Below are 25,894 nucleotides of genomic sequence, written 5' to 3'. Positions count from 1 at the left end.
GGTGAAACAAGGCGGCACATGGCCGTGTGCTGCCGAGACCAGTTGCAAAGGCAACGCATGGTGTAAGCCCCTCTCTAAGGTGATGCGAAAGACATGGCGAAGAAAAGGACACAAGAACAAGATATGCTTGGTACTGTTTCCCAATGATCCACAGTGACAAGATGCCAGCCGAGATGAAGAAGAAGAAAAGAAGAAAGAAAAAAAAAGAAGCGATATTTGATGAAAATGCACAATTAAAAAGGATAGATTCGGACCACGGCTAGCGAGTAAAAAGCCTCCTCTCAGTGGGCGGCCCCTCGCCTCCGACATCCAGCTTCAGGATCCGTCGAAGATCGTTTTCCATGGCCTGTATGCTGCTTGCGCCGCCGTTCGCTTGGCTGTTGGAGAACTGTTCAGCACTGCGAGGTTGAGGAGGGAATGCAGGAGGGTTGGCAGCGGCTGGAGCCGTTGGTGCAGACGACTGAGGAGCGAAAAGAAACCTCTTGAGAGCCTCGGTTGGATCCTCCATCGGCGCACTGGCGTTTGCAGGGGGCATGGGGCTTCCCTGAGAAGCATGGGCGTTGGTTGCCATACTTCGCGCAGCCTTGATTCGATCCTGATACGGGGTCGAGAAAGCTGGACCCAACGGCTGGCCTCCGGTCCCGTCCAGCTCAAAGATCTCCATGTCACCAGAGGACTCCCGGTTGTACGCACGGCGGTTCTGGGCCAGGCCAGAGGCAGACGGGGAGAAGGGCGTATTGGTGTGGTGAGGCGGAGACATGATGCCGGCCAGCGCCGACGCCGGACCAGCAGTCTGGTCAACCTGCTCTCGGGCCGCCTTCTCCAACCGATGAGCTCGGAACATGAAGTCGAGCGGCGACTCGCGGTGCTGGGAGGCAGACACGGGTCGCTGCGGCGTGGGCGCCTCCGAATCGGTGGCAGGGGGGGACGGCTGGGGGACGACGCCCCTCGGCTTCCGCACCATGGGAGACTCGCTGTTGGACTTGATGAAGCTCGGGATGGGCAGGTCTGAGGGGGCGGGCGAGGCATGGAAGGTGGCCCCGGCAAATGGCGTGCTGGAGATTGCCTTTGACGCTGGCGACGTCCGCGGAGGCGACTGGTTGTTGCTGAGCTGGTAGTTGGGCGAGGTCGGGTCATGTTTCGATCTCGACTTGTTGTTTCGGTTGCGTGGCTTGGAGCCGGGCTGGGCGCTGGGGCCCTCCGCAGGCACAGGAGAGACCGACAGAATCTTCTTGGGAGTCTGGGGATTCTTGCGGTGGCCGTGGTGGCCGAGGTGTGACGATGAGGCGTAGTTGGCAGCATCGTTCTCGGAGGCATAGGCCTTGAGAGGGGCGGGCTTGCCTCGACCCTGTCGACGACGACCAGGCGTGCCCTTGTCTGGTGATGCTCGGGCTTCCATGGAATGAGTATTTTGGATTCTTGATTTCAGTTGTTGGTTTGAGTCTCCGTCAGGATCGTTTCATCGATAAGACTGAAGCTGGATCGTGGGTTGCGTGCGAACAAAGGACCGACTTGTTGCTGGTGTGGTGGGAAGAGAGGAGAAAACGCTGCTGGCAGGGGCTCTTGTCTGGCGAGTGATGAACACGCGGGAGTCACTCGGTAAAAGGGCAAGGAGATAGTCTCGTCTGTTGGCAGAGTAGCGTGGAGAGTAGAATGGCGATGGTGTCGGAGAGACGAGAGGAGGGGGAGAGAGTCGAGACGGTGGTAGCTGGACAAACAAGCAAGGCTTTGTTTGGGCAGTGCTCTCACGATGTGTGTTTGCTACTGGAGGATTAGCAGAGATGCCGTTCAGCCCCGGCTGCTCCGTATCGGCAGTTAAGGCGGCGTCCAGTGCGGTGTATATTTGCAAGCGACTCAGGCCAGAGAGGTACTTTAGGGCCTAACGGGGCAACCCAAGGCCCCGCATGCATGCGCCATCAGCTGCGAGAGGGTAGCGCCATGTACCGGCAGGTCGAAAGATGGCTGCGTTTCTACGGCGATGTACCAAAACACACTGCCCAAACAGTGTCAAGCCTCGTGGCTCTCTCCGCTTTCAGGTTGTTTTCCAGGTTCTGGGTAGGCAAGGCTGACAGAGAGTTCGCGCTTGCAGAAGCAGTGCTCAAGTGGTCATACGGGTGAATGATGGAAGAGACACGCGATAGCAGGCAATCTTTATACTGTACATGATTACTCACTAACATGCTCTAGGAATCATTGAGGATACAGATTATTGATTGCTCGTAGTGAGATACCGACGAGTGACTCCTGCAATATGTTCCATAGTATGTACTGTAGCCCTTGTGGCCGCATTCCTCAGCATCCGTCGCTGTCGTCATTTCGCCGGCTTGGGCAACTGCGATGACCCAAAGTACCCAGCAAGTCCCCGTACACCCACCACTGGCGCTCGCTATACGTTGCCGCGACATGTAGGCCCAGGCCTGCTAGGCACCGCAGTAGCGGCCCGTCCACAGCGCCTACCTCTGGTACAACGTCCGCTATCAGAGCCTGCCCCTCGCTCTGATTACGAACCTTGAGGGTGACCTGAAGGTATTACCGCCTGCAACCAGGTCGAGCTTACTGGGCGACTTCTATCTGTCTATCGGCTCGCAGCATCTGGACAAGCTCCGGAGATTCTCCTCGCCGCCGTGACTTTGCTGCCTTCTGCACTCTCCCATTTTGGATCTCGTTTGTCAGCCTGTATCTTCCGTCCCTCCCAGCACTACTTGATTCTGTGACGGGCTTTTTTTTCACCTGTTCTTTTACATCGTCAGCTGCTTCGGCGATCGTGCGAGAGCAGAGTAAGTGCTGGACAAGATAGGATTGGGCCTCCCACCGGGACCTTGATAGCTAACGGAGGTGCAGAGGCCATCGGATCGATCCCCAGGTGCTTCGGCTGCTTCCCTTCTCTCGTACACCCGCTCGTCCGCCGCCGATACTAGAGCTTTCCCGGACCGGTGTCCAGCTACCCCAAACATGGCTGACGTCGAAATGAGTGACGCTCCGGTGGCCGCAAAGAAGGCTGACGGCGTCAGCGGCAAGGGAGGCGAGAAGAAGAAGTTTGAGGTCAAGAAGGTACGTTGTGTTGCTGTGGCCGTGCCTAACAAATCGTGGATCCAGCAGATACTGACGGGCATGGGCAGTGGAACGCCGTTGCGCTTTGGGCTTGGGATATTGTCGTCGACAACTGCGCCATCTGCCGAAACCACATCATGGACCTCTGTAAGCCGCTGTTCATCGCCGTGCGCCGTCTGGATGTCTTTCTAATGCTCGCCAGGTATTGAGTGCCAGGCGAATCAAGCCTCTGCTACGAGCGAGGAGTGCACCGTCGCTTGGGGCATCTGCAACGTAAGCCACGCATTCACCCAACTCACGGCCCTACGACGATCCGTACCAACGAGGCTAATACTTGTGTTGCTAGCATGCTTTCCACTTTCACTGCATTTCACGATGGTTGAAGGCCCGATCAGTGTGCCCCCTCGACAACAGAGACTGGGAATTCCAGAAGTACGGTCGATAAGCAACGATTGCACGGGGCGAGAAGCAAATGGGGAAGGACAAACAAAAAAACAGGGAGACATGATGAGATTGCAGGGAGACTCGCGGCATAACATTTCGAAAATGAATTTTGAGTTACATGCTATTCTAGACAGCATCCCGCATCGCCGGGCCTTGATCAGCCGTCATGTCCCGCCCGTGTTGAATGCAGACCCGGCAGGCAGCCACTTGACCGGGTTCCTTTTGTAGAAGGGCCATGGTGGAATGACGACGAGGAACGTCAGCACCGTCCCGCCCAGTCCGACGTATACGCACTTGACGATGTCTTGCAGGATGTATCCGACGTTAAATGCGATGAGCTTGATTCGAACGTGAGCAAATGGGATCGAGTACTCGAGGCTTGGGGGGGAGGAAAGGTCTTTCATACTCCTGTCAAGGCAAGGAGCAGGGTCGCAAAGCCCTCTGCTCGCCGTTGGCCTTCAAAGTCCTGTTTCGAGATATGCAAGTCAGCTCGATATCCGTCGTTGTGAGGCGGAGTTATGGTGTCCTGACTATTTGGCCCTCGACCACGTCTCGCAGCTTGTCCAGCAGCTCCTCCGCCATGTTGCGCGACGATGCCTGCCCTTTGTATTGATGATTCCTAGTATAGAATGATCTCGTAATCGATGCTATTGTTGGTGGTAATGCGGGGAGACGTGCAGGCGAATTGGAAGAATATGATGTTTCGTTCTTGTCGTTAGATGGCCATGCTCATGGCTCGTCGCTGCGACGGAGAGTTACTGTAGACACGTCTTTGGGAGGATGATGCTTGTGGCGCAGGCATGTCTCAACAAGGTAGGACTGGTGAGGCTTGGGAATGTTGGTGTGGCGGTGCAGACACTGATGAGTGCACTGCCAGCTTAACCTGGACATTCTTGAACTTGGCTTCTAAAGATGGACTGCCGGCTCATTACAGGGATGATAATCAGTTAATGTACATAACGTAATCGGATGTATCGATAGGTTGGTTCCCGTCGCTTTGCGTGCAATGCTAACTTCTAGAGTCGATTCCGATATACGTACTACTTCGAGCATTGCCCATATAAGCATGCTCTAGAGTCAGATAGAAGCAGGTCAGTCAAGAGCACCTACAGCACTGATACTGGCAGCAACGATGGGAAACACCACGATGTCAATTTGGCGATACACCAAGCGTGATATTAAGGAGATATTTCCATCAGCTCACCAGATCGTATCATCGACTGCCCAAGCAAACAGGGATTCGGCTCGGCAGAGCGAAAGCGGAGATGATGCTGACCCTGGCAGCGCACGGCGTCTTGCGGTGGCAATCTCGAACGCCTTGACGCGGGGGATATGGTTTGTTCATGCGAGTGACTAGATGATCTTTCTGTGTGAGATCATTTGTCTCTCCCTTGGCCTTTTGAGCGTTGCTGTTTGCATGTAAGCCTGAGTGACTCACTGGTTGAATGAGGCTTGCTGAGCGCTGTCTCATTTGTATTTAAATACCTGGTACATGTAGGGACCTGCTATCAAGCCTCCATGGTCTTCCTATCAAGCCTCCATAGTGTGGCTAGGGTTTGTGGCTAGAAGTCCGATTACAGCGCTGCCACACGATTTTCGCTATGAGTTAAGTAGTCACACTTCTTCTTAAAGAACTGCTGCACGCCTGATGAATTATCAGTAGGTATAACCTTTGCATTTCGGTGCCCGGCTCATACATATCGCAGGTTGTTAGCCGCCGTTAAAGTCATCACGACCGGTGCTGTTAACCGCGGCGCTGAGCGACTGATGCATTGATGGACAAGAACTGATGAAGACAGTGTGCACCAAGTTTAGTACCTATGCAAAGCGCTGGTAAACGCCGGCATCAAGTCGTCCTTAACAGTTAGTGCGATACCCAGCCACACCATGGAGGCCTGATAGGAAGACCATGGAGGCTTGATAGCAGGTCCCTACATGTAGTAGGTACTCGCTGTATTACCAGAGACTGGACTTTCACATGCTTGTCGAATATACTGGTACCTAGGTAAGTAGGTATGTACTTGTGCCTTGCTTCCACTGAAGATTGTGTGTGTCACCAGCCAAATCCAGATCCAGTCCTTGTACGTACGAGTACGTACAAACACTTGACCTTGCTCCGTCCGCTGCCGAGCTGTTTCAACCAAATTCCCTATTTGATTCACCGACTCACTCTCCTCGCAAGTCACTGGGTACTCTTCATCCCCTTGACCTGAGAACTTGAGGCCCGACGCCTGCCGTCGTCTTCAGGTTGGGCCTGTGTGCCCACCGGCTGAATGTACCTCAAAGTTAAGGTGCGGTACCGGTCACCTATCAGAAGAGGCTGATTGGCGAAGCGCTACTCCAGATCAGATAGAATCATCAAGAGACAGTATAGCGTATGTCTTAACTGAGCTAAAGTAACATGAGATGCCCCAGCGGCTCAACCCCGTACCCCATACCTCGTGCCCTCTGATTATCTACATGTACAGACAAACAATTGAAGACGCCCCCAAAAGGCCCCCCCAAAAAAATCCCCCAAAAATTTCCCCAGCGCTCTTCTTCGGCCTGGCCAAACCGGTTTAGCGACCAGCAGCTGATTTTCGTGGCGGCGGGTACCTCGTACCTCATAGTACCTAGGTAAGGTACCTACTGGCTGGTGCCTCTCTGTGCTGCTACAAGGGAAAAATTTCGTTCTCCTCGCCCCTAAAAAAAGTCAGCTAATGGGGGAAAGTTCCTTGCTTTTCGGCCCTGAACCGTTTTTTTTTTCCTTTTCCTCTCCTCAACCCAATCGAAAACCTTTTGTGTTTTCTTCTCTCCTCCTCTCCATTCTGTTTGAATATACCCAGTCGAAAGCACATCTGCCGCTTTCTTCTCTCCCTCCCCTAATTTCAGCAGCCCTTGACGCGTCTTCTCGGGCTCTCCAGCACGTTTATTTTTCGCTAAGCTGATAGCGTTATAAACCCCGTCGTTTCTCCTTGCGGCGCACACATCAGCCCTTTGACTGCGCCGCAAACGAAAAGAGACGCTTCGCAGCATCTCCTTTTTTTTCTTCTTCACTCGCCGTCAACTTTCTCTCGACAAGCACCGATTTAATTCGTCCTCATTCTTCCCCTTCCATCCGCCATTCGATCGATCACCCCGACAAGCTTCTGTTAGGCCAACGCTCTATCGTTTGCCTGCCTCGTTCAGGGAATCCCTTATTCCCTCCCGAAAAGCCTCGCTTCTGCGCATCGCAGACTTGTCCCCGGAAAGCCTTCAAGTTGGCTCAACTCGCCTCCCCGGTCGTTGTCTTCCCCTCGCTCCTCGGGCCCGGCTGCTGGGTCTATAGCGGAGTCAACAAAGAACCCCCATAAGTTGGCTTGCTGATACTCAATCGGTCGCCAATTCGCATCTGCTCCCTACATCCTTTCCCGTAGCTCCCGCCGGCTACAAAAAGACGGGGGAAATCACAAGACAACCTTTCGATTTCGAGGACCCAGGGTCTTCGTTTTGTTTCGAACCAACTACTCGGCGCGCCTCTGCCGCGCCGAGAGGGCACTTGACGGCCTGTCCCAGGCTTAAAGCGTCAGAGAAAGCATCGCCAAAGCATGTTCCAGAACCCTTAGTTTTTTATTTGCCAGCAGGCTTCGTCCGAGTTGCGCGGTGATTTAGTTTCGATACGATACCCAAACCGCTCTTATTCTTGTCTCAGCTGAGAAGGCATCCATCAACGGAAAAACCCAGGATACCCCCATCATGTCCGAGCCGGAGGAGATGTTCCCCGACGTGGGAGGGTACGACACCCCTGTTCCCGAGCTCGACGACCATCGACAGCATTCGTCCGCCCAAAGAGTTGAGCGCCCGCGCCGAGGCACCTTTGATAGCCTGTACGGCGCGCGCCATCTCGATGCCGAATCTGAGAACCCGGCCATCCGCGTTCGCGACTTCGAAGAGGCCATCATCGACGAAGAGGGAGATAATGTTCAGCCCATGCCGCGGCTTGGGCGCCGCCCAACCGTGGAGTCGTCGCAGGATGGTAGATCCATCTCGCCCCCCAACTCGGTCAAGGCCTTCGCAGAGGCTCGACGTAGGGAGCGCGAGATGTCCTTCTCCGAGGCCAAGAACGATGCTGAGGAGCCCCTCGGTCGGACAATGTCCATTTCGAGTCGCCGGAGCCTCCGAAGCCGCACTCACGCCGACGACGCTGACAACAGGAGCTTCTTGACCAACAAGACAGCCGAGGAGGACGTCTGCTACCCTCTCCAGGAGAAGCACTCCAAGCAAAACGAGCTCCGGATCGACTTTGACTATCTTGAGGACTTTATCGCCGATGAGAGGGCTGAGCGGGCCGCCCGGGCGGAGACTCCCGCAGAGGGCTTCAAGGACTTGCGACGCACCTCTACTCTGCCAAAATCGCAAATGGCCACGGTGGACGGCGACATCCTCGAGATACCCTCCGACGACTCCACGGCCAATGAAAAGGTCTCGGCCCAGGCGAGCGAGGTCCCAAAGATGCCGTCGCATCCCGTGGACAACACGCGCTTCAGCTTCTTCTCCTCGGCGTGGGAGTCGACGATTCACGCCGCAGAGATGGGCGATCTCGTGCTCCCGGGCGAGGATATCCGAGGGCTCTTTCAGCTGCCGGCGGACGAAAGCGGAGTCTGGTGGCTCAACGTGAACCATGCCACCAAGGAGGAGGTGTACGGCCTCGGCAAGGCGTTTGGCGTTCACCCCTTGACGATTGAAGACATTGTCACGCAGGAGGCCCGAGAGAAGATTGAGCTCTTCCCGTCGTACTACTTTGCGAGCTTCCGGTCCTTCAACGTCGTGGACGAACCCGATGGGAAAGAATACGAGCCTTTCAACATCTATGTCATTGTGTTCCGAGAGGGGACGCTGAGCTTCAGCTTTGCGCCCAACTCCCATGCGTCCGAGGTTCGTAAGAGGATCACGGCCCTTAAGGACTATGTCTCTCTCAGCAGCGACTGGATCTGCTACGCCTTGATGTGAGTATTGACTTGAAACAACGGAACGGTCATTCCTTTGGTGGTTGTGGTGCTAACACAAAGGCGGCCCAGTGACAACATCGTGGATAGCTTCGCGCCTGTCATCAACCAGATTGAGCATGAAGCCGATGCCATCGAGGACGAGGTGTTCGTCATGCGGTTCGACGATTCCAACACGTTTCTGCGGTCTATTGGACGGGTGCGGAAGAATTGCATGGCCCTGCTGCGACTCCTGGGCGGCAAGGCCGACGTCCTCCGCGGCTTCACCAAGCGCTGCAACGAGAACTACCAGGTGACGCCGCACATGGACATTGGCATGTACCTGGGCGACATCCAGGACCACGTCGTGACCATGGCCACGAACCTGGGCCACTTTGAAAAGATTCTGTCCCGCGCCCACAGCAACTATCTGGCGACGCTGTCCATCAACAGCATCTCCCAGGGGACCGACATGAACCGGGTGCTCAGCAAGATTACCATGCTGGGCTCGATCCTGGTTCCTCTGAACCTGGTCAGCGGCGTGTTTGGAATGAACGTGCATGTGCCATTTGAGACGGTTGGCAACCTCGGGCCCTTTTTTGGCATCATCGGCTTCATGGCCGTCCTCTGCATCTTGTTGATTACCGTGGCGAGATGGAAGCGATGGATCTAATGAGGGCAGTGTGTTGTCGTCGTCGTCGTCGTCGTCGTCGTCGTCGTTGTCGTTGTTGTATGTAGCAAGTGTGGTATATAAAAGGGGGCCCCTGTTTTCGTTTCTCTTCGATTTGGTCCTCTTATCATGTCAGGATTCCTTGTTGGCTTATTTTTTGGTCCAGGGGGGCTAGGAGTAGAACGGGCACGATAGACTCGGGAAGCATTCTGAGGCGTGTGGTCATGTTGATATAGCCTTTTCTTGTAATGTGGTAACTGAACTGTACTATGTGGCTTCATTTTGTTGCTGTTTCTCGGTCAAGAAGCTGTGACGGACAAGATGAATTCCAAGGCATGCTGATCATCTTTGTCTTTCAGATCATTCCAAGGCTGAATCTATGAACCCTATATGAATTGAGCATCTTCTACATCTTTGTGTAAGTGTCATGCTTTATCATCAGCTTCTCTAGAGGAGAAGTTCGTCCAAGCCATCGCCAAGTGTGGAGACGCCTTTCTCCCCTCTCATTCGCCCGCGCAATTAAACACCCGACCCTTCGCCGGCGGAAAAAAAAAACATCATCACTCATCAATTCTTCAAGATTGACGCAGCTAAAACACTAATATCCTACAGGCTTTCCTCTCAAGAATACCACAGCTTGCTGCGACTCTCAACCTGTATCAATTGTCCAAAATAAAAAGAAAAGAAAAGAAAGAAGGAGAAATTTTCTTTAAGACGACACAATGAACGCCGCGCAGACGGGAATCGAGAACCTCGACCTCGAGAAGCTCAACGACAAGGACAAGACGGAGCTGCGCCAGTTCCTCGCGAATGAACAGCAGCGATCCCAGATTCAAGCCCGTACGTTGCTCATTATGCTATTAGGCAATTCTCTTGCATTACACCCCCCTTTGGGATAGATGAGAGGAAGGTGATATATGGATTATGCTGACGATCTGGATGATTGGGGGGAGGAGCAGAGACACACAACCTGACGCAGATTTGCTGGAAAAAGTGCGTCACGGGAAGCATCAAGGGGGCGAAGCTGGACAAGGGCGAGGAAGGGTGCTTGGCCAACTGCGTGGATCGGTTTCTGGATATCAACTTCTTGACGATGAAGCATTTGAATAACATGCGGTCATAAGACGGGCGATGCGGAGAAGGAGGGTGTACGATCATGTTGTGTGGTATAGATCTGATGAATCTTTATGTGGATCAACTCTTGTTTCTACTCATGATAAACGAAAAGGGAAAAAACAGTATAGAAGACAGGATGAAGGCGTGAGTTTGGAGGGCGCCGTAGTAAATGCCACAGGCATGGCATGATTCACGAAAACAACAAACATGTACGACTTTTACGCAGTGCGGATTCAATACGTCGCAGATATTCGGACAGCAAAGATGTCATCACTCTCCGTCTTCATTTATTCTTTCCCTCTCCTCTCCCGCGGATCGGTACGTGGACGTCTTTGCATATGTATATCATGATATCGATCCGTATAAAATTGACAAAGCTTCTCAACTCCCGTAGTTTCCGATGCCCAATGCTTTTTATCCCCTCTTGCGGCCTGTTGTGCCATTCAAGACCCAGACCACTTCCGTTGCCGAAAGAAAGATAAGAAAAATAAAAGACGAGAATAGATGACCTCTGCGCTACAACAAAGATTTATCCTTGCTTAGACCAGGGACAGCTTGTTGGCGGCAATGTCGAGGGCGTCGACATCGGGGGTCAGGCGGGCGTAGGCCTTCTTGGAGCCGTCGGGGCTAGCAAATCACACAAATATCAGCATGAGATCATCCTTGTGGCGCCTGTGAGTTAGATAGAAAAAAAAGAAAGCCAAACAACATACCGGATCAGGGTGTTGATCTTGACGGTGTCAATGTCGTAGAGCTTCTTGAGGGCCAGCTTGATCTGGGCCTTGTTGGCCTTGACGTCGACGATGAAGACCAGGGTGTTGTTCTCCTCCATCTTCTTCATGGCGCTCTCGGTGTTGAGAGGGTGGATGATGACCTTGTGCTCATCCAGGCGGGGGACGTGGTTGATGGCCTTGCGAGGGTAGCGGGGAGCGCGCGACAGGACCAGGGTCTTGGGGCGGTGGAAAGAGGTGCTCAGTCGGACCTTGCGGTTCTTGGTGGAGTGAGTCTGTTTGGACAAGTCTTAGCAAAAGCTGTTCCCGCATCATGATGCGTCTCGGCTATGGGAAAAAAAGAAATCACTTACACCCTTGAGGGCAGCCTTGGCAGCGGCATTGGCCTGCTTGGAGCCCTTGGCGGCAGCTACATGAACAACTACGCATCAGCAATCGCTCTTATTCAGAACTCGCAAAATCTGCTGCTGCATGATGCTTGCGCGGGAGATTTGTGGGTGAGAGCCATGTCGTGTCTTTTGTGTGTGTCGTCGATGCGCTTCGCTTCGCTTCGTTTTCGCAAGGGGAGAGTGTGAAAAGAAATAACGAATGTGTTGCTTCGGCTCTTTCGACGACGACGACGACGATGACACGACGACTCCCTTTTGTTCAAGTCGTACCTTTCTTGTTAGCGGGGGCCATTGTATCGGCTTTGGTGTCGAGATATTGCACTGGGCGGGATTGGTGCGTTGAGGAGTTTGTCGACTTAACGGAATAGCGAAAAAGAAGAAGGGGAAAAAAAAAGTTCACCAGATCAGCGAGAGGTGGTTTAATCGATGGTGTGGGCGAAATTTGGGAAAACGATTAGGGCTCCAGCAAGCGTGCGCTGTAATTGGCCGATTTTGAGCAAAAGTCAGGTGACCTCTTCCACGAGCATCATCGCAAGGTTTTGGCGAGTGCACTAACCGCTTTCGGGGCGAGTATTTATAAGTAAAAGTGTGTTCGATATCTATGGTATGGCCATACTCGTCTATTTTGGACAGACGTTCCTCTTCTCTACACGCCGAGGAGGCGAAATCCTCGCATCAACATCTCACTCGAATCACGCAGCGACGTGACCGGCCCCCGATCGGGTTACACGATGCATATTCAACGCTGAACGGCTAGCATTGCGACGGCCAGGATCGCGGACATCTTTTCATTCCTTTACTTTCCACCAGCCGTCCCACGATTCTCGATTCTGTGGCAAGATCCAGACCCAAATTGCGTCTCCTCGCCAGCAGCCTTGGTACACAGCGGGACCATACCCTCGTCCACTTTGCAGATACGCCGGGAGCACAGCATCGAAGAGAGGAACCATGGCCGCCAAGAAGAAGGCGTTGACTCGTCTCTCCCAAGGACGCCCGCCGCTTGCTACACCGTCACGGTCCATGACGCGCAAGGCAAGCAGGACACTGATCAACAAGCACCACCAGCTTGAAAAGGCTCGAGCAAGGGCGGTCCAGAGCGGCGACAAGGCAACAGAAGCCAAGATTGCAGCCGAGCTCGAGAAGCTGGGAGGCTTGGGTCACTACCAAAAGGCCAGTCTACAGGGACAAAGCATCGACAGAGGCGGCGACACGTCAAAGGTCCTCATGGAATGGCTGCCGCTGGCAGAACTCAAGGGGCGGCCTCAGCCTCTGCAGATGCTCGAGGTTGGGGCGCTCAGCACGCGCAACGCTTGTTCGACAAGCAAAGTCTTCAACGTGGAGCACATTGACTTGAACAGCCAGGAGCCGGGGATCCAGCAGCAGGACTTTATGGAGAGGCCATTGCCTGAAAACGGCAAGGGACTGTTCGACATCATCTCGCTGAGCCTGGTTCTCAACTTCGTCCCCGATGCAGTCGGCCGCGGCGCCATGCTTTTACGGACACTGTCATTTCTGAGGGCCGACGTCGATACCGCCATCACCACCGAACCTCTCTTCCCCTGTCTCTTCGTCGTCCTGCCGAGGAGCTGTGTTGACAACTCGCGATACTTTACGGACGACAAGTTTGACGAGCTGATGGCCGCTCTCGGTTACACGCGAGTGAGAGGCAAGAAGACGCAAAAGTTGGCATACAGTCTGTGGAGAAGAGTCACCGGAGTGGTGAGGCCAGACCTTGCGTTCCCAAAGCAGGAAGTCAACCCGGGAAAGACGAGGAACAACTTTGTCATCACTCTCAAAGGACAGCAGACATGACTGGTGGAGCAAGAAAGCGAAACGACAAATGCGATCTTTCGAATCACACAGCAAAGCATCCAACTCAGGACGGAGTACGCACACCCCCGAGCCACATCAGAGCCCCTCCAAACTCAGTACGGAGTATGCGCCGACTAGACGAACAACTTCATGCACTAAGGCCCAACAACCTCGGGTGCGGAGCATCAGGACATATTCGATAGACCTTGATGTCCCTTGGGTTGCGTTTTTTTGGAGGAGAAGCGTCCCTTGGGTTGCGTTTTTTTGGAGAAGAAGCCAGCCACACTGACCGCCTAGGAGCACTCCCTACCTCGCCCTCCACACGCGCGAGTCGACATACAAGTGCTACAACCTCGCGTCGAGAGATGGCGGTCAACCGCTTGCCCCCCCGCATGGCTGATCCCACAAGCGACCCATTCACGTACATTGCGCTTCATTCCTGGTCCGATTGTCGACACATCAGAATTCCCGGTGCGAAGCTGCAACCATCTAGCGATGCGAAATTTGAACACCTGACTCCCGGACCCTTCCCCCGCTACAAGTTGATTCGTGAGGGTGGGCAGCGAGGATTTTGGGAGATGAAAGTCGAGCCATCTTTTTCACCAATTGTGTTACACTCGTCAATGCACTCCCCGACGGCTTCCGATCTATTCATTCTATCCTATGTCGACACTTTGGTTGCAATGGCGGCTGCGGCCTGGGCAACGGAGGCCGGAGTGAACTCGGAGAGGGCAAACTCAGTCAGCGGGTGATGGGCTGGCAGCGGCGCGTTCCCCGGTCTGACGGCCGGGACACTGTGCATGCCCGACTGGCGAGCAGCGTCCACCTCGTTGAGGTTGTCGCTCAGGAAGATCCAGCGTGCGGGGCTGACGTCGGGATAGTGAGACAGGATAGTGGTGTAGCTAGCCACGTCGGTCTTGGGCCCCGCATTGACGGTGTCGAACCAGTCAGAGATGAAGACGCTCATGTCGGCGGGTTGGGCGGTCGTGTGAGCAAAGAAGAGCTTCTGGGCCGGGACCGATCCGGACGAGTATATCATGATCTTCTGGCCGGCCGCATGAGCATTGGTGATGAAGGGTGGCACGTCAGGGAAGAGTGGAGCCTTGAGGACGCCGGACTCGTATCCCTTCCTCCAGAGGTAGCCCTGGAGCGCCTTTAGGTACGGCGCCTTGACGTCTCGGGCCACCAGGTCCCGAACGTGAGCCTCGAAGGCGCCGCGGTCGTTGCGGTACTCCTCAGGGAAAGCGTTGCGGTACTCGGCAAAGCTCGACTCGTCCCACTGCTCGGCCAGGAACGCGGGCAGGACTTGGAGGGCATAGGGGAACTGGGAGTTGGACGGAACAGGTCCATCCGAGGTCAGCCACAGCGGTTGGGACGGCGACAAAAAGAAACAAAAAGACGACAAATGTGCGCGGGTAACAGAAAGCAAACACAAGTGCCAGTACGAGCACTACTTGGTGCAAAGTACGTACTATTAGGTCGTACTTGTGGTGTGCGCGAATAGTGTGGTTGAGCAAGGAGCTAGGCCGTCGTTGTTGGGGTAAAGCAGGGGTGGGCTGGGTAGTCTGGGATATGGGCAGACTCGATTGGCTGCCGGACAAGGATGGCCGAACCGCGATTAAACGGGGACAGCGAATGCAGAGCGACGCCGCCGAGGGTTGAGGGGGGTCGGATTGGTGACGAATGAGGACGGGTCAAGGGACAACTCACCAAGACATCCTTGACGAAGGAGATGGGACAGACGGTGCCCTCTGCATGAGTGAGCAAAAGGTTGCGCGATAAGCATCAGCTGGAGGACAGGACGAGAGCTTTCGATCAAAGAGGGAGGGAGGGAGGAGGGGGGGAGCCAAAGCAAGACAGAAAGCAACCCGTGATTCGATTTCGCGCGAGCTCGTTTGCTCGCCACGTTGATCAGCCCGGGGTAAGTGGGGGAGGGGGCGCCGTACCAATGTCTAGCAGGATAACCTGGAACTGCCCAAAGTCTGTCTCGCCAGCCATCTTTTTTCTTTGCTTTCCCGCTGAAGCCGCCTCTTTTCGCTTTGTTTGCTCTGGAGAATCTGGTGTGTCTCTGGCAGGGATTGAGTATAAGTCTGCAGGGAGCTGAAAGACGCAGGCGGTGAGGATGGCTGTGGAATATTCTAGGGGCGTGACAATGTGTGGACTGTAGCATTCAGGAGACTTGTTATTCACCTACCAAATCCGATGGTAATAAACGGCAACGAGTGAAAATGGCCAGAAATTTGCCCAAGGCTAGGGTTGCAATTTGTTGATCAAGGCGCAAGTTTAGAGGTGAGATGTCAATTATGAAACCTCGTATGGAGCTGTAGCTGAAGAAAAAGAGCCCAGGGTCCAACAGAGAAAAAGGAAAAGAAAAGAAAACTTTTTTTCAGTCTGTTCCCCTCAATTCAGCAAGTGGTTCTCTGACTTTCCTGTTTGGTACTCTTTTCCCTCGTGCAAAAAACTTGGCTTTTTTTTTCTTCTGCGCTACCCTGGAGCTGCACTGTAACCCGGGGGGAGGTCAAGGAGCTCGCCAAGACCCTTTTGATGTGCGACGAGTAGTACTTATTAGCAGCAGCCAGTTGCTGAACTTGATTGATTTGGGGAGCGCCGTTGGATGTGTTCTTTTCACTTACTCCTTCTGCCCAGCGTGAGACCAAGAGGCAAAGGGTACATGCTTGCCTTCTTGCTGCACTGTACTGCACTGTGCTGTATCCATTGTTAGGGGGGGCAGGTTTGGCATGCATTAGAGGCGCATGGAGGTGCGTCAGCGTGCAGACGTTTCCTACGATATCTACAGTACAGTACAGTGTTGCACAGTCTAGGTAGGGCGGTCAGAGAGGAGGATTTTAGGGATGATGAACATTTGTATGAGAGGTTGGTGTTTTGATTTGTTTGACCTTCTTATGTGTTTGTCGCCTTCTTGTATGAGTATTGATTTTCGCAATCAAAGATGATCTATTACTTGTTTTTCATCCTCTTTTTGCGTTCTTTTCTCGTTAGGTTAGCAGAGCTTGGATAAGCGAGGATGGGGATCGACCTCTTTTGCAAAGAGTTGTCCGCAGAAATTAATTGCCTCTCGGATCTTCAGTCATCGTATGTATGTATGCACAGATTGCAAAGTGCTATCTTGTAGAGCTTCGGCATGTGTGTAGGTACTTGATACTGCAGACAATGACACCACTCTGCGTCTTTGAAGCTCGTCATTTACATCAAGAGCAGGTTGCTGGAGTCAACTAGCGGGCACCTACTGTACTAAGCTAATGGCTACAAGTCACAATCTCCCATCGACTCACCTACCTAGTATTCGCAGACAGCGGCATCTTCCAAGGACCGTGTGAGTAATACTGCCGATTTGGTCCCTTATTGCGACCACCGGAGCCGAGATCAAAGATGGGGAAAACGGGGGACCCTACCTCATGTATCTGCTCCGTATCGCGGGCCTCCGTATCTATAGACTGCATGGTCGATAACGCACGGCATCCACCTATCGGATTGTGTGGTGGCATATCTACAGCAGGTCTAACGGGGCGTATGGATAAGGACGAGATGGAGACCGGGAGGAGATAGATACTAGTACATACATACATACAGCAGATAGATTGGCAGATTGGAATTGCCACTCTGACGGACTGTGGAAACAGAGGGAATCACGATGGAAAGAGACGAGGCCCTTTGATTGATTCATTTCGTATGGCTTCAGGACACGTTGCGGTTCGGCATTGCGCACAAGTACGAGTACACGTATATATATATACGTATTTTGCGGTGGGTAATCTGAAGTAATTGGAGGGTAACCACTGCAGGCTTGGGGGGGGTGCGCGATCAGGTTGAGTTTTTTTGGATCATGTTATTCATTTGGGAATGGGAGGCGATGGATCGAAATTTAAAACCCGGCGTACCTGGATTGGATGGATCCTCGCAATAATACTGTACATGATGATACTGGACGAAACGCTTTCGGCATTGAAGCAACTGTCAATTGCAGAGACGCCGTGATCCACCTGCTCATCGCGGCTCCATAGCCAGCCAACCCATCCCACTCGTTCCATCAATACCGAATCCGTCTCCGAAGGGACCTGGAGATGTTTCTATTCTTGTAACTTGCAGAGTTCCACCGAGTCTTTTGTACTCCGAGCAACTCTTGTAGAGACTGTACTGCACCTCTGTCCTGTGCTGTATTATCCAGTCCAGCGCTACGAGACACGATCTGCGTACAAGTACAGTGTGTATTAAGCCGTAGCAAATAAGGGGAGCTGGGGAGGAAGCATTCCTGACGCGCCCAAGGCAACCCCCCAAAAAGTCGAAACGGCCGTCCTTGTTTACTTTAGCCGGCTGGCTGGTTGACGCCCAGTCAAAGGGAAGCGGATGATTGGCGCGAGGGGATCGACGGATTCGGATTGGATGGTGGATGGATGGTCTGGTGTGTGAAGGGGGGGGGGATGATGCATCGGATGGGCAGCACACCAAAGACTTCGTTTCTCCAGAAACGAGGTGCTGCGAGAATGCATTCCAATCAAGTTTTTGGTCGTCTGTTGTTCTGCTTCATGTGGCAGTCGTGGGAATTTCGCAGTTGCAAGATGATGCAATTCTGTAGAAGGGGCCCCAGAGAGCTTGTCCCCCCCGGAAGGCAAAAACATAACATTCACGAACCAACAACATAACGAGTACAACAGCGCTGTCTGAGTCTCCTTCCCCCCTTCATCCGGGCCTCCCTGATCTACCTAATTGACGCTGAAACAAGCATCTTGAACCACACAGAGGTAATACATCCATGCACTCGTACGAGTACACACAAAACGTCAATGTTTCGAGTCAACCCCCCCCTTTTTGCACATCAAACAAGCGCACCAGATCCGTCGCTGCGGTTGGACGCATGCGAAGAGAAGTCCTGAGACAAAACGAGAGCTTTGAAAAGCAATGGCAACGCGTTCCTGTGCGGCATACTGTGTACGGCAGGAACGGCTCGTCGTTTAGGTACTCATCGATGTACTCCGTACCTTTACTGTACCAAACGATGCTTCTGTGTAGGAGTCGTCCTGATAGCAATAAGATGCCGTCTCGGGATTGATCCAATCAGGACCGGCATTGCACCAGTCGCCAGGACACTTGAAACGCCAGAGTGACAGCCTGAGGCTCGAACAATCCGCTGGTACAAGTAAAGTACCTTGTGTGCCTCGACCTGATGACCTAAGGCATCATCCTTATGCTATAATAAGGTACCTAAGATACTTGTAATTATGGACTGTGCCCAAGGTGTAGGTACGTACCTTATAAGCTGCAAATTGCCCAATCTCGTCAATCAATCACGAAGCCCGCCTTAGCTACAAAGTCTAATGACACGCGGCGACCGACGTGGCTTTTCTCTGCGGTACGAGCACCTGTGCGCGGAGCTGTATGGCGACCTGAAGTAGGTACTCCTTGGAGAATGGACGGGAAATCAGGTACTACCTACATCAACTCCAACTCTTTTTGGGGGGTGTCGATGGTTAAATTGGGGCTATTATGCCGTGCCAGTATGTGTGCAGTTGATGCCATCTCACGCCTTTTCTTGTCGGCCAGCAAATACAATGTCCAGAGACAAGTATCGGAACGGGAAGTGAATGCGTATGATTACTGTACCTACCTGCCATATGATAGCAACAACAGCTGGAGCCAGTCATTCATTCATACAACTGGTCGTGTGCCCTCGACGCTTGAATTCCCAAAGATAAGCTGCAGCAAAGGAGAAACGCGGGGGAGGACCAAGGAAGCATGTCAATTGGTGCCACGCAGCACTGCTGTCATGGTTTTTTTTTTTTTTTTTCTTCACCAAATCTGTCGCTTCGCTTCTTACTCTGCTGCTGCTGCTGCTGCTGCTTCTTCATGCTCGCCTGTCTGCGACGTGGACGGATGGCGATCCGCGGCCGAGATGCAGCAGCATCCACGGATGAGTTAACCGCCTGTAATACCTCACTCATCGACTCGTGTGTAAGAACTGTGCTGTACGGAGTATTACTTGTCTGTCTGTCTTGCTGCGTGTCTCTACAGTCCAGCACATGTACATACGTGGACATGCCGTGAGACTTGGGCGAATGATGGGCAGCCAGAGGCATTCGGGAGTTCTCTTGGTGCTGATGGTGTGCTTCCGGCCTGCGGACAGTTGAGAGCATAGGTACGCGTAAGGTGCCAAGGTACATAGTGTTCTCTAAAATAGTAGGTATCTCTATGTTTTAGAGCCATGTCCAACGAGTGTGTTCAGGTACTCATACACCTTCCGCTCAAGCTTCATCTTTATCAAGGTGACTGAACTGTTCGGGTTCATCCCCCCCCCAAAAAAAGGGAGGGCTTGATGAGAGTGTACAGTGTGACCATCACAAGAAATGACACTGTCCAGTCACGCTGACCCTCGTCATCTCGTCGTCTGTGGGGACCGCCACCTGGCGTGACTGCCCAGACGGGCCACGTTGGGAAACACTGCTCCAGCCTCTGGGGGTGCTGCTACTAAGCAATAGCGGCGCTTTGTCAGCGCCATCGGACGCATCTGATTGGCAGATCCACCTCTTCCCCGTACATACTGTAGGTACTGAACCCACTGTGCAGAGTTGCTCGTACCTGCGCTGGCTGGCTTGGGCATTGACACTGATGTTAGCGTCCCGTGTTGTCATGGAGGCCAAAGCGCTAACAATTGCGACTTGCCTTTTGGGGCACTTAGTACTCGGACCCTTCAATAGAGGTACTAAGGTACCTTAGCATTGACCGGAGTTGCGAGTTCCTCAGTCCCCATCAAAAACTCGTCTTCATTCCAAGGCATTGGACCGCTCGTTAGACTCCTTTTTTCCTTTTCGTCATCGCGGTTATGACTAACAGCACGTCACCCGCCAGCAATGCCGACTCATGAGTTCTCCGTATTCGGCACTTTGCGTGCTTGAGTTGCTGAGTTTGTTGAACGATCATGGCTCCAGCTCATTCTCCATGTTGCAACAAGTCCCAGCCATTGCGTGGTCCCTCTCAAGCGCTCACCGATGATACTTTGCTCGGGTGGCCGCCACGAGTTCCTCCTTTATCAGGCACAGTACGTGGCCGAAAACATGCTGGCAATGTCCTTGGCAAGTACCGCGCTACACCTCCCCCGAGGTACACGTACGAATAGCAACCGGCATGCAGCCCGTGAATGATGCGCCGGGCGTGGCCTGACCAGAGACACAAACACGCATGCCCTCCCCAACCGACATGCAAGCTGCAGTGCAGGCTGCAGCCACGGAATCCTGCACGAGGAGGTATTTCCGGTCGGGCCTATGTACATACATCTCATTCTCGCCCAGCAATGGATTCACTTCAATACTTGCAGTGTGTTGTTGCTGCCAGAGAGAATCTGGAAGTCTTTGATAATGGTACCTTGGGAGGTATTCGTAGTAGTAGTAATCGGTACGGAGCTGTACTCGTGCCACAAGTCCACCGCAACGTGGCCGGGGACCTGCGCAATGCCTCGTGCGAACAAAGCCCGCACGGTGCTCCGCAACGGGCCACGCGTGACAACTTTGCACACTCCCTCTCAGCAGACGTGAAGCCCGAAAAGGGTCCAGAACTGGCTTGGCTGGGCTGCACGCACTATGTACGAAGGGGGGAGGGGGGGGGGGCCTTCGTGGGCTCGTGGGCTCGGAGGACTCCGTAGGGCGAACGTCGTCGAGGCACGGGAGGATTGCGGAATCGAATCGCACGGTGCCCAACAAGCAAAAAAACAACGTCTTGAAGAGGTGCAAAGTGCTTGAAGATGAGTGCTTTCACGGAGTACTCGTATGAGAGTAGGCACTTCTTGCATGGGCCCCAAACACCGTGTTTGAAGCCTGGAGCTCGTACTGATACCCAACCTCGCTGCACTGCCTGTGTGAGTGCCTGTATACTAGTTCTTGTACCTTGAATGTACAGCAATACTGTGCATCGCATCGTCCCATACCTATGCAGCTCTGCTTGGGCCATTCAACATACGGTTCTTTGTGTGCTGCATGCCTTGATAAGGATGCCTACCTTATTACCTACCTACTTTACATACCTATGTAGGTAGTCTGTCCGAGTCTCTTGTTTGTTGATTTGCGCAGCTAGGTAGCCTGATATGTGGCCAGATCGAGTCCCTGTCGATTCGAGTATCTGTCCTCGGTCGTACTCGTTTTCAGGTCGAGTGTACTGTGATGAACCAGAACTCGAATCCAGGCGGCACGCACCTTGAGGGCCGTGCCTATGTATGTGTACCTTAGGTACCTCGGCACATGTACATGCCTACAAGCACTGTACAGTAGGTACACTCTAGCGCAGTGGCCCAGCACACCTGGGCAGGTACTAACTGCACGGCGTGCTGTAGCGCCCTCTGGCAGCATCGCAGCGCCTTCAATGGGACGCAGGCTAGCGGGCTAGTGCGCTGCCCCACCACCCCCGGCGCCGCTGCTGGCAGGCAAGCAGGCTCTCGTGGCTCGTCCGCTCCTGCTTCCAGGCACTACTAGAGTACCTACCTACCTAAACAACGCGGCAGCCTGCAATAAGGTGTACATACATACAGGTAAGGTAGGTACCTCAGGTTAGGTACCGCTAGTACCTTACCTCAACGCCGTATGGGGTACTGGGTACGTACCTGCCGCCCGCCGCCGTGCACACCCCCGTGCTTCCACCCTCTTCCACGGCCTCTTTACTCATCCCCCCCAGTCCAGTCCAGTCCAGTCCAGTCATTCCCTTTTCCCTCTCTCTCGTCTTCACCCTTCCTGTTCCCATCCATTATTACTTGTACCTCTTCATTCCCGTCCCTCTCCCCCATATCCTCCTTCCCCCCTGGCACCGCACTGCTGTCCTCGACATCTTCCCTCTCAAAGGCCTTCTTTCTCCTCGAAGCTTGCGTCCGTCGTCAATCTCAGTCTTCGTCGACTTCTCTTCCGCCATCTGAGCCTTGCCTCGGCATCGCACTGCAAGTGATCTCGTCGCATCGCATTCGCAATCGCAAGTTCCTCCCCCAAGCCAAGCCTCGACCCGAATTCGCCACCTCGACGAACCCTCGCAAGCCTCGTCCAGCCAATCCGACTTGACCGGCCCGCCGCAACCGACAAACTCCTGCAAAAGTCGTCGAGAGAAAGAAGGGTCCCTTTGCCCTGCTACTATCCCCCACCCTCTCCCTCCACCACAGCGGTCTATCTTAGCAGCCAGCGCCTCGCCATCTTCCAGTCCTCATTGACCTTTGCCGTCGACACCGCAAGCGCAGCTCTGTCAGCGTCCATCGTCGTCCCCTGAGCGCCGTCTGTCTAGCTCACTGCCTTCGCCGCGCCAGCTGCCTCGGCCCTCCGCCCGTCGTTTGGTCATACCGGCCCCGGTCTCGGCCCGCACTCGACAAGCCTTCAGTCAATCCCCTCGTCGAGTCACACACCGCGGATAGGCACAGCTTCTCTTCTCCCCAACAGCGGCCTTTTACCAGAAGCTTCCCTCACCGGCTCAACCGCGCTCGCGAACTCTGTTGCATCTCCTTCGCCTTGGTTGAGTCACCCCCTTTCAGCGAGAGCTACGCTCCGCTTACGGCCACCGCCTCGGTTGGTCCGCCTCGTTGCTTCACTCTCGACTGTCACATCTCCCTCTCCGTCCTCGACTTTCCCCCTCGTCTTCAGACTCTCTCGCCCACCTCTGCCTCTCTTGACGGACCCGACCCTCGCCGTCATTCTATTGTCGACAGCCACCATTGCAACCAGGCAATAATCACCGCCTTTTATCAGTCGTTCATTGACGCACAACCCTCTCCTAACGCGACCTCGATGTCATCATAACGAATTCTCATCTCTTCCAAACTTTCTTCTCTATACGCAAGCCGCCCTTTCGGCATCTTGGCCACGGTTTCATCTCTTCGCGTCTCCTTTGTCTCTTTATCATCTATCAATTTTATTTATCAAATGCGAACCTGATACAACAATCATCACTCCATCGATCCACCAACTTCAGCAAAACCAACCAACAATCATCACGCGTGGCTACACCTGTCGTCTACCTCTTTCTTTTGTTCTCACGGCTTGTACATTTTCGTCGTTTTGTCTCGATTCGTTCTTCTCTCAACTGCTCTTGAGCAGTCTTCCTTCTCGTCTCTTTCCGGACCCTGCCCCGTCGCGACCTTGCTTGTATAGAAACGTCGAACGCTTCTTTCATCACAAGGCTGCGTCTTATTCACGATAAAACAGAAGGTCATTCATCGTTTCTTTCTTCTTTTTTTTTTTTTTTACGTATCTTGTTACCACACAAACTCCTGTATAAATAAGCTTGCTCCTGTTTCTGCGTCTGATTCATTCTTCTCCCTCTTGGTTCTTCATTCCTGACGTTTTTTTCCCGCCCTTCCATTACGATATTTTATTATTTCATCATCTTCAACCTTCGTCAGCATGGAATGCTTGAGGAACAAGTTTACTGGTGGCCTCCTCCTTGATGGAGGTCGCTACCAGACCATCTCACCACTCAACCACGGCTCTTTCGGCATGGTTTTCATGGCCCAGGATCTCGTCTCTAACCAAACTGTCGCCATCAAGTGTTTGACTAAGAAGTCTGCCGCTTGCGACACCGGTGTCGAGCTTGCTGTTGATGAGCGATCCGAGGAGTATGCCCTCCACAGCAGCCTTGGATCGCACCCAAACATTGTCAACCTGCTTGATACGTTTGAGACGGATGCTCACGTCTTCTTGGTCATGGAGTTCTGCTCCCAGGGCGACCTGTACGAGGCGATCCGCAACGGCCACGGACCCCTGGAGACCGAGCATGTTCGTCAGTTCATGCTCGAGCTGGTGGACGCTGTCGCGTACATCCACTCCAAGGGCGTCTACCACCGCGACATCAAGCCCGAGAACATCTTCCTCACCCAGGATGGCGCCATGAAGCTCGGTGACTTTGGCCTGGCCACCACCGACAAGTGGTCTTACGAGACCACTGTCGGCAGCGATAGGTACATGGCCCCCGAGCAGTTTGACTCTGCTGGTGCCGGATACTCGCCCGCCGAGGCCGACATCTGGGCCATTGGCATCTGCCTCCTCAACATCCTCTTCTCTCGCAACCCCTTCACCACCCCCACCGAGGCTGATCCCCTGTTCCTCGACTTCTCCCGCGACAAGCAGAGCCTCTTTGATGTCTTCCCCAGCATGTCTCAGGACACGTACGAGGTCATTGTGCAGTGCATGAACTTGGATCCCAGGAAGCGTTCCCTTGAGGGTGCCCGGGATGCCCTCCTTCGCGTCGTGAGCTTTACGACGGAGGACGAGAGCCTCGATGACTTTTGCGGTGCAGAGAACCCTACCCTTGCATCCGCTCATCGTGAGCCTCTTCGGACCCCGTCGATTCAAACTCCGCACGTGGATGGAGGCGCGTTCCCGTGGACCAAGGCGCTCAATGAGACCCCTGCTCGCCGCCAGCTCAGTGCCATCCCCGACGACGAGAGCTATAGCGAAGATCTCTTCTCCAAGTCTGGGGAGACCACGGACTGGTGCTCTGCCTACGTCCAGACTCCCTCGTCGTCCATCATGGACACGCGCGCTCTCGAGGCTCGCATGCGTAACTTTCAAATCTCTCGCCCGCCCCAGCCCAAGGTCTCCCCCACTGCTGGCTCGCTGCCCATTGCCATGGGCAAACCGTTCCCTTCCATGGCCTCCGTCTTCGGTATCCAGAAGGACACCGTCTCCAAGAGCTGGAGCGACATGTGGGACGAGGACGAAGAGGAGGAGCAGGAGCAGCAGCGGGTCAACGCGCTTAAGGAGCTCAACTCGCGCACCTGGAGCCACGAGAGCACCCACGAGCAGCCGACGCACAAGACGGAGCCCGTTGCCGCGGCGCACCTCATCAAGGGAGATGTGGACGACGACTTGGTCGCCGATGGCTTCTTCTTCCACGAGGCCTCGCCGTCGACCGGGCACCACGCCTTCACCATCACGCCGCGCTACTCTCCTCCCTCCAAGCGCGGCAACGGCGGCAACAACATCGACAAGTGGGCGGCGCTTGGTGAGCGTCGCAGGGGCCAGAACACGATTGGCGTCGAGCCGGAGAAGAGCCCGGGCTGGAAGCAGCGTCGCCATCTCGGGCTTGGATACAGCTACAACAGCAATGCCGGTCACCACCATCATCAATTCAACAACAATCACAACAAATCTTATGAAGCGGGCGTTTGGGATCATTTTTCTTCTTCACACCATAGCAATTCTTTGAACAACACTTTTAACTACAACAACAATGGCAACAATGGCAACAACAACAATCACGGCAAGGGCTGGAACAAGGATCGCCTCAAGGAGAATTCTTGGACAAAGGCCAAAGATTGGAACTGGCGCAAGGATAGGCGCACCGATCTAGGGGACGTTGAGTGGGTTGGCGGTTGGTAATGGGGGGCTTTTCCCTCCGTTTTCCCTTTAGTGAGGGGGGGCCTCTTCAACCGTCAATCGTGGTTAACGCCGTCTTCGTTTATCGCTGGCATGGGAGGATAGAAGGGAAGAAAAAAGTTTAACAAGGAGGAGCAGTTTGCTTGAAAAGCACTTGAGACCAGGATCATGGAAGAGCCAAGCGATTGTTTGCCTGTCGTCTCTGCATCGAGCCCACTTGTTTGAACCTTCTTGGGTTTGGGTTTGGGTTCTGCATTGCAGACGGCGGGTCGATCATCGCCATTTGGATTCTCATGATTTTCTTCAATGCTCTTGAGAACAAAAATCTTGTTGTTTTTGATTTTTGGGTTAAGAGCACTTTGAGGGCACTGCTGCTTTTTGCTTTTTC

General features: G+C 53.7%; 11 protein-coding genes across 11 annotated transcripts; 6 read left to right on the top strand and 5 right to left on the bottom strand.

Moving 5' to 3' along the window:
• Window positions 1-259: 259 nt before the first annotated feature.
• On the bottom strand, window positions 260-1,621 carry TRIREDRAFT_22365 (uncharacterized protein; the record flags this gene model as incomplete). Its single annotated transcript, XM_006965174.1, has 1 exon — window positions 260-1,621. The coding sequence occupies exon 1, from the start codon at window positions 1,397-1,399 to the stop codon at window positions 260-262; it is 1,140 nt and encodes a 379-aa protein (XP_006965236.1). The 5' UTR covers window positions 1,400-1,621.
• A 986-nt stretch (window positions 1,622-2,607) lies between these two features.
• Window positions 2,608-3,511, top strand: TRIREDRAFT_121950 (uncharacterized protein). Its single transcript, XM_006965487.1, has 5 exons — window positions 2,608-2,777; window positions 2,842-3,051; window positions 3,120-3,198; window positions 3,254-3,324; window positions 3,398-3,511. The coding sequence occupies exons 2-5, from the start codon at window positions 2,953-2,955 to the stop codon at window positions 3,494-3,496; spliced, it is 348 nt and encodes a 115-aa protein (XP_006965549.1). The 5' UTR covers window positions 2,608-2,777; window positions 2,842-2,952; the 3' UTR covers window positions 3,497-3,511.
• An 81-nt stretch (window positions 3,512-3,592) lies between these two features.
• On the bottom strand, window positions 3,593-4,220 carry TRIREDRAFT_121948 (signal peptidase complex, spc12 subunit). Its single transcript, XM_006965357.1, has 3 exons — window positions 4,027-4,220; window positions 3,902-3,961; window positions 3,593-3,833 (listed from the first exon to the last, which is right to left on the bottom strand). The coding sequence occupies exons 1-3, from the start codon at window positions 4,075-4,077 to the stop codon at window positions 3,660-3,662; spliced, it is 285 nt and encodes a 94-aa protein (XP_006965419.1). The 5' UTR covers window positions 4,078-4,220; the 3' UTR covers window positions 3,593-3,659.
• Window positions 4,221-7,227: 3,007 nt separating this feature from the next.
• TRIREDRAFT_61874 (uncharacterized protein) lies at window positions 7,228-9,111 on the top strand (the record flags this gene model as incomplete). The annotated part of the gene is made up of 2 exons (XM_006965486.1): window positions 7,228-8,459; window positions 8,532-9,111. 2 exons carry the CDS (start codon window positions 7,228-7,230, stop codon window positions 9,109-9,111), a joined length of 1,812 nt encoding a protein of 603 aa, XP_006965548.1.
• A 719-nt stretch (window positions 9,112-9,830) lies between these two features.
• Window positions 9,831-10,231, top strand: TRIREDRAFT_107601 (Zn-finger protein; the record flags this gene model as incomplete). Its single annotated transcript, XM_006965485.1, has 2 exons — window positions 9,831-9,948; window positions 10,068-10,231. 2 exons carry the CDS (start codon window positions 9,831-9,833, stop codon window positions 10,229-10,231), a joined length of 282 nt encoding a protein of 93 aa, XP_006965547.1.
• Window positions 10,232-10,763: 532 nt separating this feature from the next.
• TRIREDRAFT_61595 (uncharacterized protein) lies at window positions 10,764-11,353 on the bottom strand (the record flags this gene model as incomplete). Its single annotated transcript, XM_006965356.1, has 3 exons — window positions 10,764-10,851; window positions 10,938-11,230; window positions 11,309-11,353. Coding segments are annotated over 3 exons (426 nt in total), but the record flags the coding sequence as incomplete, so codon positions are not given.
• Window positions 11,354-12,292: 939 nt separating this feature from the next.
• Window positions 12,293-13,156, top strand: TRIREDRAFT_61503 (uncharacterized protein; the record flags this gene model as incomplete). Its single annotated transcript, XM_006965484.1, has 1 exon — window positions 12,293-13,156. One exon carries the CDS (start codon window positions 12,293-12,295, stop codon window positions 13,154-13,156), a length of 864 nt encoding a protein of 287 aa, XP_006965546.1.
• Window positions 13,157-13,817: 661 nt separating this feature from the next.
• On the bottom strand, window positions 13,818-14,929 carry TRIREDRAFT_61893 (enolase-phosphatase; the record flags this gene model as incomplete). Its single annotated transcript, XM_006965355.1, has 2 exons — window positions 13,818-14,480; window positions 14,867-14,929. Coding segments are annotated over 2 exons (726 nt in total), but the record flags the coding sequence as incomplete, so codon positions are not given.
• A 3,061-nt stretch (window positions 14,930-17,990) lies between these two features.
• Window positions 17,991-19,332, bottom strand: TRIREDRAFT_107596 (uncharacterized protein; the record flags this gene model as incomplete). The annotated part of the gene is made up of 6 exons (XM_006965354.1): window positions 17,991-18,044; window positions 18,154-18,261; window positions 18,321-18,362; window positions 18,424-18,431; window positions 18,990-19,135; window positions 19,202-19,332. The coding sequence occupies 6 exons, from the start codon at window positions 19,330-19,332 to the stop codon at window positions 17,991-17,993; spliced, it is 489 nt and encodes a 162-aa protein (XP_006965416.1).
• A 755-nt stretch (window positions 19,333-20,087) lies between these two features.
• TRIREDRAFT_107595 (uncharacterized protein) lies at window positions 20,088-21,630 on the top strand (the record flags this gene model as incomplete). The annotated part of the gene is made up of 4 exons (XM_006965483.1): window positions 20,088-20,207; window positions 20,484-20,747; window positions 21,256-21,372; window positions 21,430-21,630. 4 exons carry the CDS (start codon window positions 20,088-20,090, stop codon window positions 21,628-21,630), a joined length of 702 nt encoding a protein of 233 aa, XP_006965545.1.
• Window positions 21,631-23,417: 1,787 nt separating this feature from the next.
• TRIREDRAFT_121944 (uncharacterized protein) lies at window positions 23,418-25,509 on the top strand (the record flags this gene model as incomplete). The annotated part of the gene is made up of 2 exons (XM_006965482.1): window positions 23,418-25,198; window positions 25,289-25,509. The coding sequence occupies exons 1-2, from the start codon at window positions 23,533-23,535 to the stop codon at window positions 25,507-25,509; spliced, it is 1,887 nt and encodes a 628-aa protein (XP_006965544.1). The 5' UTR covers window positions 23,418-23,532.
• Between the last annotated feature and the right edge of the window lie 385 nt (window positions 25,510-25,894).

The sequence above is a fragment of the Trichoderma reesei genome (genome assembly GCF_000167675.1).
Source record: "Trichoderma reesei QM6a unplaced genomic scaffold TRIREscaffold_9, whole genome shotgun sequence".
Lineage (NCBI taxonomy): Eukaryota > Fungi > Ascomycota > Sordariomycetes > Hypocreales > Hypocreaceae > Trichoderma > Trichoderma reesei.
Note: the sequence above shows the minus strand (reverse complement) of the source record. Positions and strands in the feature narration are given on the sequence as shown.

Bases quoted from the DNA above. Each gene is read 5' to 3' on its own strand.
- TRIREDRAFT_121950 (XM_006965487.1), top strand. From the start codon at position 2,953: ATGGCTGACGTCGAAATGAGTGACGCTCCGGTGGCCGCAAAGAAGGCT. The intron at 3,052-3,119 runs GTACGTTGTGTT...GGGCATGGGCAG, and splicing joins AGAAGTTTGAGGTCAAGAAG to TGGAACGCCGTTGCGCTTTG. The intron at 3,325-3,397 runs GTAAGCCACGCA...TTGTGTTGCTAG, and splicing joins TCGCTTGGGGCATCTGCAAC to CATGCTTTCCACTTTCACTG.
- TRIREDRAFT_121948 (XM_006965357.1), bottom strand. From the start codon at position 4,077: ATGGCGGAGGAGCTGCTGGACAAGCTGCGAGACGTGGTCGAGGGCCAA. The intron at 3,962-4,026 runs GTCAGGACACCA...ATCTCGAAACAG, and splicing joins ACGTGGTCGAGGGCCAAATA to GACTTTGAAGGCCAACGGCG. The intron at 3,834-3,901 runs GTATGAAAGACC...GTTCGAATCAAG, and splicing joins TGCTCCTTGCCTTGACAGGA to CTCATCGCATTTAACGTCGG.